The 13,728-nt window shown below is 37.5% G+C and overlaps 1 protein-coding gene across 2 annotated transcripts; it reads right to left on the bottom strand.

Annotated features, from left to right (window-relative positions):
• Positions 1–1,192: 1,192 nt before the first annotated feature.
• On the bottom strand, positions 1,193–13,514 carry LOC126824541 (fructose-bisphosphate aldolase A). Of its 2 annotated transcripts, none has more exons than XM_050553772.2 (8): positions 13,468–13,514; positions 9,190–9,286; positions 7,575–7,844; positions 6,756–6,916; positions 5,835–5,918; positions 4,771–4,945; positions 3,352–3,554; positions 1,193–2,084 (listed from the first exon to the last, which is right to left on the bottom strand). In XM_050553772.2, exons 2-8 carry the CDS (start codon positions 9,281–9,283, stop codon positions 1,980–1,982), a joined length of 1,092 nt encoding a protein of 363 aa, XP_050409729.1. In that variant the 5' UTR covers positions 9,284–9,286; positions 13,468–13,514; the 3' UTR covers positions 1,193–1,979. The 2 variants fall into 2 exon arrangements, with proteins under 2 accessions (XP_050409729.1, XP_050409730.1); XM_050553773.2 differs by having other exon boundaries at positions 7,575–7,835; positions 13,468–13,504.
• Positions 13,515–13,728: the final 214 nt, after the last annotated feature.

Genomic DNA, 13,728 nt, shown 5'->3' with positions numbered 1-13,728 from the left:
TCCATTCGTCCCCTCCCCACCCCAGATGAGGATCAATTATATGCCCCCAGACAGCAAGGTCATCAGTTTCAGCTCTAAAATCAAAAATGAATTTCATGTTAACAAATCTCGGCTAGCAAGTTTTTAAAACTTCCAACCGGGATTTTGATAATTTCATGAAGACACTCTGATTTGTAAATCCCTGTTTCAGCTATTTTCGATGGTCATTGTAAAATGAACATGCTCCAGGATATCTATTACTCTAAGTAACATACATAGTAAGATGTCATTACGCATGGTATATACTCTTCAAAGAAAAAGTAGGGGATATTCAGAAACAATACAAAACTACGGAAATGCACAGCTGTTTTTATTAGAGGTAACCAGTGTATGTTAATAACAGGCCAATTACCTACACATGAACATAAACAGTTCATATGGGCGGCTTATCTGACGGCCCCATTTCACCGTCAAAAGTAAAAAAAGGACATTTTTGACTTTTGTCTTAATGAGTAATTGTTCCACCAATCCTCAGACATTCAGCAATTCATCGTGGCATGCTCCTAATCAACCGTCCAATCACGATTTGGGGCAATCGGACCCACTTCTCTTGCAGTGCCAGGGCCAAGTCTTGCAGTGTTGTCGGTTGACGAACACGTCTCCCGAGTCAATTAAACGTAACACACTAAAGCAAAGATACGCTAAACAGTAAATCTTATGCAAGAACCGATAGGAAAGCAAACATGGATAGATAAACCAGCACGCGCCAGTTTTCATCAACCCTTCCTCGAAGTGTCAAATTTGACATGCGTGTCGCATGTGCAGCTTAGTGGTTCTGTTGAGGCGATAAGTTCTTCATCTGTGAACATACTCTCAAAGCATTTGAATGAGACGAAAAACTGAGGTCCATGGATACATCGGCCTGCATGTAAAAGACCACTTTGCAGTTGGAATTCGATATCAGAGTTGGCCGTAGCGCCGCTAGCTGGCTGTGCAAAATATTCCTAATAACACAGTCGGAGCAGAACAGAAGCCTATAGGACGTCAAATTCCAACAACCCCCATTCCCACCCCCTCCTTCACTCCAATTTAATGACAAGGCCCCACAAGTTGGAAACAATCTTGAAAAATCTAAAAATTCTTCCTTAATAGGAGAAAAAATCTAAAAAGAAATTTGTTTCATGCATTTTTTTTATTAATGGAATAACTGAGCATAAATGACAAATAATAAATATCACAATAAGGCCATAAATAAAATGGTAATTTTTTGATTTTAGCGCATGATAAAAAAAAGGGGGGGGGGGGGTGACAATACTGAACGAATATATTATGTAATAGCTAAATCTGTGTATTGTAGGTCTTATTTTGGCTTCAAATGTTATATAAACTATTATTTAAACATAATCGGTCTACAGATATTTACATGGATTCGAACGCCCACGACATTTAAAAATTAAAAAATAAAATGGATAACCGAGACTTAGTCTCGTTTGCCCAGTACTGCTGCTACGATAATAAACAATCAAAACTCCAAAACCATGTGATAAGGCGCGGACATCCAGTTTCATTCCGAGCGTGAACTTCTTGGTCACGTGTTGTGTTAATTAATGTCTAATTAATAATTGATATAACATTTAAGGCCTAGAGAAAGGCATGCAATGGACAGTATATGTCTTCTTTAATATATGTATGTAATATAATATCATAAAATGTATCATATATATTTATGCTGACATACGCCCTATATTGAACATCATACATCAAATACATCAACATTGTGTTATAATTATAAAGAGTATCTTACAATGATATAAAAATATAAAAGTTTAATGATATAAGTATTTGTATTGCTAGGGGGTCTTTTTCGACAGGCGTCGCCCTCACCAAGAAGATCAACAAGCGCCTAAAGTTCGTTGTCCAGAAGTTCATCGGGATTTTCCGACGTGGTTTCCCTTGTTAGTGATGCAGGGCGGAGTGACTGACAAGGAGAGCTTGGAAGTCTAATAGGAATGCTCGGGATTGAAAAGACTCTTCCGTGCGTCATCGTCTTCGCCATTGCCCTCGTCTTTTGATGAATAGTTGCCCAAACTGGCTTTGCTATTGGCCTGAAAGATATAGATATATAGCAATATGTTTATTGTTCAAATTTTCACATAAACGTACAAATATAAGCATCAAAAACGTATCCGATATCCCCTACCTATCCTATACCCCCACCTTGCGCCCCCTTCTCTTCTACACCAAACTATTAAAGCTTGAAATTAATTCCCGGACACAAGCTACCTAAACAATTTAAATGAGAGAGAGAGAGTGGGGGGGGGGGCAAAGAGGTTGGACGCGTACAACCGGGAAATCGAAACCACGCCAGTTGACTTAATGACAGACCTTATGATGCAGCGCAAACACACTAATCATTCGGCCATGCATGCACCCCCCCCCCACCTCACCCCAATTTAAATGAAATGATGTTTAATGTCCTACAGTTCTGCCCCGACTGGGCTAATCAAGACGGGCATACGCCTACGCCATACACTATGAAGGACATTTTCCCGACCTACTCATATATCGAATTCCAACTGCCAAGGAATCTTTTACGTGCACACCAATGTGTACACGGGATCTCCGTTTTGCGTCCTATCCGAACGACTATACGCGTGTGCCTTATCAGGCCATCTATCCTGCACGCACTGACAAGGGGGAACTACACTGAAAAATTCTGAAGTTTCTCGGCCAACGCAGGGATCGAAACATAGGACCTTCATGTTAACGGGCCACTATGCCCCCACCCCCCCAAAAAAAATTAAAGATACATTATGGGAGATTCGATAACGAGTTGGCAGTTCTCACTATAATAATTAAAAACTAGATAATGTAAAGGCAATTTGCTGAAAATTTCATTCAAATTGATCCACTATGAACCGAGAACTAAGCGAATGAAATTTCTGCCTAGCCTCGGTCATCGATTATCCATTTAATCGTTTAATCGAGAAGGAAAGTTATGCAGTAAATCGGCTCACAATCCACTTAAGATCGCAGGCTAGCGATGCCATGTAGGGTTGATTATGGTCTGGATAAGTTAATTAATGTCTAATTAATAATTGAGATAACATTTCAGGCCTAAAGAAAGACCTGCAATAGACAGATTTAACTCTTGCATAATGTATGTTTAACTAAAACACTGATCAAAATCATCAATGACGTGAATAACTTGGAATCTATTGATTCCAGCACTCCGCCTGTTTCCAAGTCTACAGAATAATCACAATTTGGACATTTTCTCTAGGGAAGCAAGATCGTGTGTATGCAGTTTATCATGGAAGGCGCGAGGGTGAGGCGGGGGGGGGGCAAAAAGTAATGTTAGTAGACACTTACTTTGACACGTTTGATAAATTCCTGTTGGGCAGCAGCAACCTTTTCGTCTTTACCGCCCCAAATCTTCATCACCGTGGCTTGTAGAGCTCTTCCAAAGGTGAAAGTTAGAGACCACGGTTTATTAACACCAGGGTGTTTGTTAATAGAGTTCAGATAAGTTGTAGCATCTATCTCCGACAGACCTCCAGATAGAAACGTTATACCTGAAAAATACAATTAATCGTTCAGCCATTGACATGGTTGGGTTCGTTTTATAGTAAGTTTGATCGTTCGTGGGGTTTAATGTCCGCTTTCACCAAGGGTAATATCGCAGACAACTGTTTCCTAAGAAACTTTCCAGAGAAGCGATATAATAGGCTTAGACTAGCAAGTGTAGGAGACGTGAGATTGATAGGGAGGTCTATTCGATTCCGTTTTACTTAAAGATACATTATGCAAGATTAGATAAAGAGCTGTCAGTTCTCACTATAATAGTTAAAAACTAGATAATATAAGGGGCATATGCTGACAATTTCAGTCAAATTGCTTCACTCTCTAAGCCAAAAAAACCTTATTTTAAAACCAATGTAGCCTCGATCTACCACAGTCACGATAATTTACAAAGTCTTGTTTATCCATTTTTGCGGTTAATCATCAATGGGCGTTGGACAGCAGATTGGATTCAAATCCAATGAAAACCGGACACATACGATGGCATCGAGAGTTGATTAAGGTCTTTTCATGTTACTAAATGTCTAATTAATAGGTTATATAACATTCCGGGTCCTGCATAATGTACGTGTAAATAAAAACACATTTAGTAAGTTTGATAAATGCGGTTCGTTTTTATACAAAATAATTCACAGGTGAGAGAGACGTCATCACCCCAAGATGTAGATCATGTCACTGGACCGAGGAAACTGCTCTACACGAACATCTCTTATTTGACTACGCATATTCCAAAATAAACATTATTTTATGAGGTAAGCTTAACCTCCAGTTTCAACCCCAAACCCATGACCCGGCACTGTACCATGATCATTACGGTCAGTAACTTCCTCACAAACCTAAATGATTTTTTTTTTCTTTTCAACCTATACTGAGAGCAGAGCGAGGAATACGTATTGTGAAAAAAGTGAACTGATAATAGAGACTTTTGGCAAGCCGAATTTGTTCCACCCGTATCACGTATCATCACTCGGCAAACCTCGGCAGATCCAGACCCTAGATGTAGAGTACCTGAATCCGCCGAGGTTAGCCGAGTGACGCATCGTGGGACATATTCCGGGAGCCAAAAGCCTCTAGTATCGGTATCCCTATCCATAGCATAGCATATCATTGTGAATATCAATTGTTGAATTGGATTTTGATTTTATAGACTCTTGTTACCACGAGAAGTGAAATCATATTATGTCATATTGGTATAAATCATTTATTAACCTGGTATAGCCGGGGGTATTGTTCTGGTTAAAACTTCAATTGTTGCTTCAGCTACTTGTTCGGGTGTACACACGGTTTCACAAGCATGACCGGGTCTGATCATACTACACTTTAACAACATTCCTTCCAGTAATACTCCATGATCTAACAGTGCTTTCACCTGGGCTGATAAAACCTGTCATAAACATCAAACCATAGATAATACCAAAATATCGGGGATTTAAATCACTGAATGTATCACAAGAGGGTTGCTGTCTAGGTCGATTATCGATGAGAGTTCGATCCCGTGCGTGTATATGTTCAGAAGATTATTATTATGATTAAATGTATGACAGAGAGAAGATAAATATACATTATAACTTATAGCACCTGAAGACGCCCCGAGAGAGAGAGACTCAGAGAGAGAGAGAGAGAGAGAGGGGGAGAGTTGGGTTTTAACGCCCACTCGACACAAACTAGGTCATTTCGGGACTAACACATGGTTCATTTTATTTCAATAATTCGCTTGCGCGTAGGGGCCTTTAGCAGTGGGAGGAAACCGGAGTACCCGGAGAAAACCCACGAGGTTGGACAGGCGACCTTACTTCTTGTCACGTACAACCGGGGATTCGAAACCACGCTTATGATACAGAGCAGACAGCTAGTTTATGATTTGATGAATATCAGAATGAAGTAATGTGTTTGATTTTTTACCTGGACGTATTTTTTAAATTTAATTATGCATTTATCTACTGTAAATATAGAAACACTTGTACTTTATCTACTTTTAAGTAGCCGAGTATCATCTACAGTCTTCGACATTGCAAACACGGCTTATTGGTCAATTTATATCAACATTGATGTTGTTATCTTACCGTAAAAAGGTGGGCTTATAGTATCCAATATTTAAGACACAATGAAAATTTTAAACTTGGTACATGAATCGGGTGCCATATATACATTCATATTACATTATTATAGGCGTTGTGACGCATTTGTGTCGATATCTAGGTGCCACAGAATAGTGATTTAGTTCCTTTAATATATAAATAGATATATGTATTTTAAAAATGTATGTATTTTACCTTGATAGACGTTAATTTAGCTCTCTCCAAATCATGATCACCATCACATAATACTTCTGGCTCAACAATAGGTACTAAACCATTCTATATAAAATAAATGTATAAATGCTTATTAAAGATGCAATGCAATTATATAAGATTTGGCTAAAGAGCTTGTCGCTCTTGCTATATATATAGTTCAGAAATAGATCATTCAATATTAGTATATTGAAAAATTCCTTCAAATTACTTTATTCTGAGCGAAGTTTTGACATAGATTGTTTATTATCGTAGCAACGTTACTTGTTAATCGACACGCAGCCTCGCTTCTCCATTTCTAAAATCAAATTATTAAATTTCGATCGTATTTTAAACCGTTTCCACCTGCACCCTCTGGTCGTCTAGAGATTTGATTTTAGGCTTGTCATGTGAAAAAATGTCTAAATAAAAATTTAGAAGTCAAATTAAAGACCTGTAATAGGCAGAATTTGTAGTCTGTTTATGGACATTCAGACTTGGTTTGGAGTTGGTGGTTTTTCATTCACTGATATCAAATTTTAATCAAATTTTAGTTAATTGTTCTCTGGGTACAAATTTATCTTTTGGACATCCCAGAACAGTCCAGAAAGCGAAAAGGTTAAAGTGTGTTCATACAATGATCTCACGCGGACATTTGAAATCAAATATCTTTTATGCGATGGAGATAGAAGCCCCTACAACGCGATGACCAGTCTGGGTGATAAAGAATCCTAATTGTGGTGGAGATGACATAAACAGTTTTAATTAATACTACCAAATATTGGACAATGTCCGATGTGTTTGAACCCGGCAACGCGATGGCATGCCTGATAATCAATCCCACTTGTGGTGGAGATGACATATATAATTTAAATTAACAAAAACAAAATTGGAAACTTTACGGTATGTTTGAACCTGACGTACCTGTTGGCATATAATAGCGTATCTAGCTAATAGTGTTGTATTTGTTTCTATAGCTAGCTGTGAGGGTGTCTGTTCGCCTATTTTAAAAACACACCTCCATTTAGCGAACTTGGCACCCATAACTTTGTACATACGACACCTTTCTGGTAAATCATCCAATCCTATAAAATATAATGCTAAGTGCAGGAGGACCACACTGCATGCAAACAAAATCGATAAGAAATAAAATAAAATGGGGTTTAACGTCCTACTCACCTGCTTCGACTGGGCTAATGAAGACGGCATACGCCATACAGTGTGCTATGAGGGAAATTTTGCCCGGACAGCGGCACTACGGCCTACTCTTATATCGAATTCAAACTGTCAAGGGATCTTTTACGTGCACGCCAATGTGTACACGGGACCTCGGTTTTTCGTCCCACCCATCTAGCAGGTTATTATTTAGTTGCTTTTAGAACGTGTTCTGTGTTCTGTCAAGTTAGGGTGGTTGGATGGCCGAATGGTTAGCAGGTGCGCGCTGTATCATAAGGTCTGTCCTTGAGTAAACTGGCGTGGTCTCGATTCCCCGGTTGTACGTGACAAGCAGTAGGGTCACATGTCCAACCTCGTGGGTTTTCTCCGGGTCCTCCGGTTTCCTACCACAACTAAATACCCCTACGCGCAAGCGAATTATCGAAATGAAATTGAAACATCCGTTAGTCTCGAAATGACCTAGTTTGTGTCGAGTGGACGTTAACCCCCCCCCCACCCCCCCCCCCCCCCCCGTGTCAAGCTACGTTACGTTACGTTATTTCGAACATTAACATAACTCTAGATTACCTTTAGTAGTCTTTTCCCCTTGGCTGCCTGCAAGATCTGTAATTCCAAGATCCAATTTTATTCCTGGTAAAATATTAAGATGATCCAGAAGTTTCAGGAAGGGGGTGCCGTCTTTGGTTTTCTCCACAAAGGTCTGTTCCAAGAAGATTACTCCTGATATACAGTTACCTAGGCTACAGTCAGACGTGAACAATATTTCCAGATGCCGACGACGATTTTCTGGTGTGTCAGCCACCGCCTCAGACTCCTTGAAAAAACTTCCTAAAATACCTTATAAACATGGGGAAAAATATGTTAGAGAGTGCACGTTGTAACGTGGTAAAAACAAAATGCCACGTTTGTCTGGAGTAGCACAACGTATTTTTTTTAAAATTGCCATGTTTTTGGAACGAGGTAATTTGACCAAAACGAGGCTGTTCACAGGGTTGTATACATGATTTTTCAAAAGAGTTAGAGGTGGGGGGGGGCAGCCAAACCATAGTTTCGTCGAGCGTATCGAGGACAGCATAACATTTTTTGGTGACACTTTCAAGCGATTATGTAGAGAGAAAAACACAAGGCAAAGTCGACTAGAAATGACATTCGTTGCACAAAAGCGTTTGTTACATTCTTTGTTGCAGTTTCATATGTTCACACATTATTTCCATCAAAGAGATGTGAGAAATGAAAAACAGCCAAGTTCTTTGTTGCAGTTTCATATGTTCACACAATATTTCCAAAAAAGAGATGCTAGAAATGAAAAACAGCCAAGTTCAAAGCGGAGCGAACTCAATAATTGTTTTTTAGGCCTTTGAATATTATTAATTACAAATATGCTGTTCCTTTTTTTATATAATAAACGATATTATATTTAATATATCTCATGAAATTTTATGTAATTGGCACTCAGTTGTATGTATAAAAATTGCAAAAGCAATTAAATTAAAATCCATCGTAAAATGAAATAGACACAATTTATGTTTATATAATGACATGCAAAGCGGGGCGATGCGAACAACTATATTAAAAATGATATTTACATTTACATCCTTCAGGTGACCAGCCTACGTCTGGATTCTTATATAAAGGGTCGATCTAGACTATATTTTGGAGAATAAAACTGTGTAATTTTGTGTTAAAAGCCATTAAAATATTCTACCTTTGGACCGAGCAACTAACTCAATATACATGATACGTTTTCATCGTAAACCCCTCGTTTATTATATAAAAACAGGAACAGTATATTTGGTTTGGCTGAACCCCACCACCAACCCTTTTGAAAAATCGTGTATCCAACCTTGTGATCAGCCTCGTTCTGGACAAAATACCTCGTTCCAAAAACATTGCAATTAAAAAATAAAATACGTTTTGGAACTCCAGACAAACGTGGCATTTTGTTTTTACTACGTTACAAATTGGCAAAATTATGGCAAATCTAACTTTCACAATTCACTTCGTAGTTTGCAACGGATTCAAAATCACTCAATTGGCGATGAGGGGCTTTAATATGGAACGGCCAGTGTACCATATCACGTGGAAGATATTAACAGAACAGTCCATGTGTTTTAATATGGAACAGACTATGGTAATGTATTACGTGGAAGATACGGAACAGTCTATGTGCTTTAAAACTTACCTGTGGGTTCATCAACAGGTAAGATACCTTTACCACGTACCACCAGGTATTTAGCGGTGTTTATTAATTCTTTTTGTAGTTTACTAAACGCCATTTTCTGAAATTTCATCAAATATTTATGTCCACTTTAAATCGAAGAGCGTAAGAAATTACCATGCTTTTATCAAATGGAAATTCACCAAATAATGAAACCCCTGAAAACTAATCGGCGACACGGTGCCTCTTTGTCGCTTACGGGATCCGCTGTGGCTTAGTGCGTAAGACGCTGCCTCGCTAGCATATGTCTCGGATTCACTCCCGGTGTTTCTCCGAGACAGTTCCTTGGGATTTCCCGGTACGATTACCTTTGTCAGTAGTGTAGGACGAATGGCCTCACAATTACAGCTGTCTTGCCGTTCGGATGAGACGAAAAACAGAGGTCCCGTTTGCACATTGGCGTGGACGTAAAAGAACCCTTGGTAGTTGGAATTCGATATAATATTAGAGTAGGCTGTTATAGCCCCGCTGTCCGAGCAAAAATTTCCTCATAGCACACTGCATGACGTATGCCCGTCTTCATTAGCCCAGTTGGAGCAGACAGTATAGGAAGTTAAACCCCATTTCATTTCTGTACAAGTTTGGAAAAACTCCCATCAAGGCTTCGGTGTGAAGCACGCAACGCAAACTCTAAATATACTTGGACCCCTCAAAAAAGAGAGAGAGAGAGACAGACAGAAATGGGGTTTAACGTCCACTCGACACAAACTAGGTCATTTCGGGACTAACATATATGGTTTAATTTAATTTACATAATTCGCTTGCGCGTAGGGGTCTTTAGCAGTGGGAGGAAACCTGAGGACCCGGAGAAAACCTACGAGGTTGGACAGGCAACCCTACTCCTTGCCACGTACAACCGGGGATTCGAAACCACGCCAGTCGACTCAATGACAGACTTTATGATACAAAAAAAATAAAAAAAAATTTACACATAGACATGGGCGTCACACATGGGGGCTCTGAATATACTTGCCCCCCCCCCTCCAAATTTGCATAGTAGGCCCTAACTCCTATTTATTTACAACAATTATTAGGATTAGTTAAAATTCTATCTGTATAAAACAATGTACAAATTAAAACACAAACACTTATGTTTACTTTTTGAAATCCATTATAATACACAAAATGTACAAAATACTTTAAATATCTATACAACTTTCTTGTAAATGTCAATGTGTATGTATATGTAGTATTGTGGTTAACAAGGTGATTGTCAAATACGCATCCTCATAAAAAATCCCCTACTAAACTCTCTTTGTTGTGTTGTTCATTACTCAAGCGTAACATTCAATATGTAATAGTCATGACAAAAATCTGAATACGGCACATCCTGATAAACATTGTATTGGTGTGATGTTTTAGTTTAACCCCGTAAAATATGCCAAAACAGTGTTTACAGAAGACTGAAACTTTAATTTTTTTATGGGGGTGCCCCCCCCCCCCCCCCAGCCTCGTGCCTCCGGCGTCAAAGATTGTCAACATTTTATATAATTTCATTTGCGGACCAACCCCCCCCCCCCAATATATATTTCACGCCCACCCTTCTGCACATAGAGTTGAGAAAACATTTTAAAAACCATATTTAAAAGGAAAAACAAATAAGTCATAGCTCTTTGGAAAATAACAACACAAATAAAATGGGGTATTAAAAAGCATAAATGAAGAATTCGCAACATGTACTTTGAATAAGGAAATTGAATGCCGTTGATTTTTCGAAGTATGTAGTATACGGGGAAATAACTCCGACAAAACAAAATTGAAGATTATGCGTGTGAAAGGAGAGAGAGAGAGAGAAATGGGGTTTAACGTCCACTCGACACAAACTAGGTCATTTCGGGACTAACATATGGTTTAATTTTATTTCAATGTCTAATCCCAATTCCCAACCCTAACCCTGGACCTAGCCCTAACCCTAGCCTACAATCTCGCCACCAATCACGTGCCCTAACCTTATTTAGGGCTTACATCTCAGCGACCATGACGAAATCTTGAGTTGGCCTTAACAAATAGATCTAGCCTTTAAAATCTCACTTTTCTGCACCGAAAACAGTAATGAAAACGAGATTACTCTTGCAATAAACCATATGTTTTGGCGGCATTGTTTGAATAATGTATGTAATATTATTGTTTTAGTACATTGTTATTCTATTATTATCATTATATAATTTAACCGTTGTAACTGGATACTTTTCGGATAACATTAATTTTATTTATCTTTAATCGATTTTAAACCTACAACAGACAACACTGCCCACGCACACAACTTGTCTAACAAAACAACAAAAACAGTCCCTAACAACCCCGTTGTGTTATACATGTTTGGCTTCGTGTATTGTAATAAAAATCCGTCGATCGTCTTCTGTAGTTCTCGCAAATCAATAAATCCACTTTACGTTACAGGCTATTGTTCATTTCTTAGTATTTTCATTTTACGAAGAAACTTAGCTTTCTAATAACCCAGATGGGTTTCAGTTTTGATTTAAAACCAAGACTTCAAGGTCTCTTAATCATTTGATATGGTTATTTTAAAACGTGTCCAATGTGTGTGTGGGGGGGGGGGGGGTATTACCCGGAAAACGTCGTTTCCCCTCGCCCTTTTTCGAATGCCCTCGTTCCGGCGGTGGAACGAAATGTCTGTATTATTAGTAGTCGTAAATGCTATTACCGATGTCTGGCTGTTCCATTTGCCTCCCCAAATCTCCCAAACCAAGCAAATAAGAATAAGAACCCAATACGCATTACTAAATTGTATCAAATTACAATCTAATATCGTCAAGTAACAACACATTATACTATAAAAAGCCTAGGGCCAAAATCATTTCCTTTGCATTGCATTCGAAAAATTAGCCCCCGAAGAATCACTACTTCTCTAGGCTATACTATTCATTTCCCAGAAATGTTTATTTACGAAGAAAAGAAGCTTTATATTTCATTCGAAATTACAGAATGTTAATGTCAGATTGACCGTAACACCGCCTTCCTTATGGTAGCTGTCAGCAAGAAATCAATCTCTCAGGCTAGTAAAACATATAATACAAAAAGGTGGGGGGGGGGTCGAATGGTTAGCGCTTGCGCTTTGTATTATAAGGTCTGTAATTACCTTAACTGGCGTAGTTTCGATTCCCCAGTTGTACGTGACAAGGACTAGGGTCGTCTGTCCAACCTTGTGGGTTTTCTCTGGGTTCTCCAGTTTCCTCCCCCTGGTAAAGACCCCTACGCACAAGCGAATTATTAAAATAAAATTAAACCATGGCATAATGTTAGTCCCAAAATGACTTAGTTTGTGTCGAGTGGTTCAATTTTATTTCAATTATTCACTTGCGCGTAGAGGTCTTTAGCAGTGAGAGGAAACCGGAGGACCCGGCGAAACGCACAAGGTTGGAAGGCGACCCTACGCCTAGACACGTACAAACGGGAAATCTAACCCACGCCACTTGCCTCAATGACAGACCCTATGCTCTAACGCACATGCGTTAAACCATTCGACCACCAAACCACCTAATAGTTGGCAGGACGGGAACCAAAACAACAACAATTTGATTTCATTGAAATTTATGTTTTTCCTTAATTTTCAAACAGAAAAAAGAATATATTTTATTTTATTGATTGATTCAAATTTAAATTTCACTAATTGATTCAAATTTAAATTTCACTAATTGATTCTAATTTAAATTTCACTAATTGATTCTAATTTCAATTTTACTGTGATAAAATTTTTTATTCAAATTTAAATTTTACTTACATGAATAATTATTTATTCCAAATTAAATTTTACTTTATAAATAATAATTTATTTAAATTTAACTTTTTTTTTATAAATAAAAATTTATTTAAATTTAAATTGTACATTTATAAATAATAATTGATCCATATTTTTATTTTACTTCAATGAATAATAATTGATTCAAAAATTAAATTTTACTTCAATAGATTTTACTTTGATAAATAAGATTTAAATATACATTGATATAATTTATTTAAAATTAAATTTTGCTTTTATCAATAATAATTGATTCAAATTTATATTTTTATTTAAATAAATTTTACTTTGATAGAATAAAATCATAATTGATTAAAATCGAAATTTTACAGTGATAAAATAAATAATAATTGAACCAAATTTATATTTTACTACAATAGATAATGGTTTAATCTTTCACTTATAAAGAAATATCCATGTATAGTGTATTATATTTGCTACAATGAAAATAACGGGCGAACAAAATAAACTTTACTACTTACCACGGTAAATTTCACTTCTCTAATGACAGCTGATCGGGTCTGACGAGTATATCAGATAGGTATGACATAATTGTACAGGGAAATATATGCTATATATAGGCATGAATATATACTGCGCATTGGGGTGTGTTTTTCTCTTAAAAAAAAAAACATTACAAATCTGCTCATTAAAATTTCGGGATAATGATAATACTAAACATTATTCATTAAATATTTATACCATTTTCTTGGAATATGATTCCTTTACTAAACTGTTATAAA

Source organism: Patella vulgata, chromosome 6 (genome assembly GCF_932274485.2).
Source record: "Patella vulgata chromosome 6, xgPatVulg1.2, whole genome shotgun sequence".
NCBI classification, from domain to species: domain Eukaryota; kingdom Metazoa; phylum Mollusca; class Gastropoda; family Patellidae; genus Patella; species Patella vulgata.
This window is presented reverse-complemented; position numbering and strand designations above follow the sequence as displayed.

Coding starts and splice junctions, on each gene's coding strand:
- LOC126824541 (XM_050553772.2), bottom strand. CDS start 9,283: ATGGCGTTTAGTAAACTACAAAAAGAATTAATAAACACCGCTAAATAC. Junction 5,919..6,755: donor ACGCTATTATATGCCAACAG/GTACGTCAGGTT, acceptor TATTTTATATAG/AATGGTTTAGTACCTATTGT. Junction 3,555..4,770: donor AATACCCCCGGCTATACCAG/GTTAATAAATGA, acceptor TGTATTTTTCAG/GTATAACGTTTCTATCTGGA.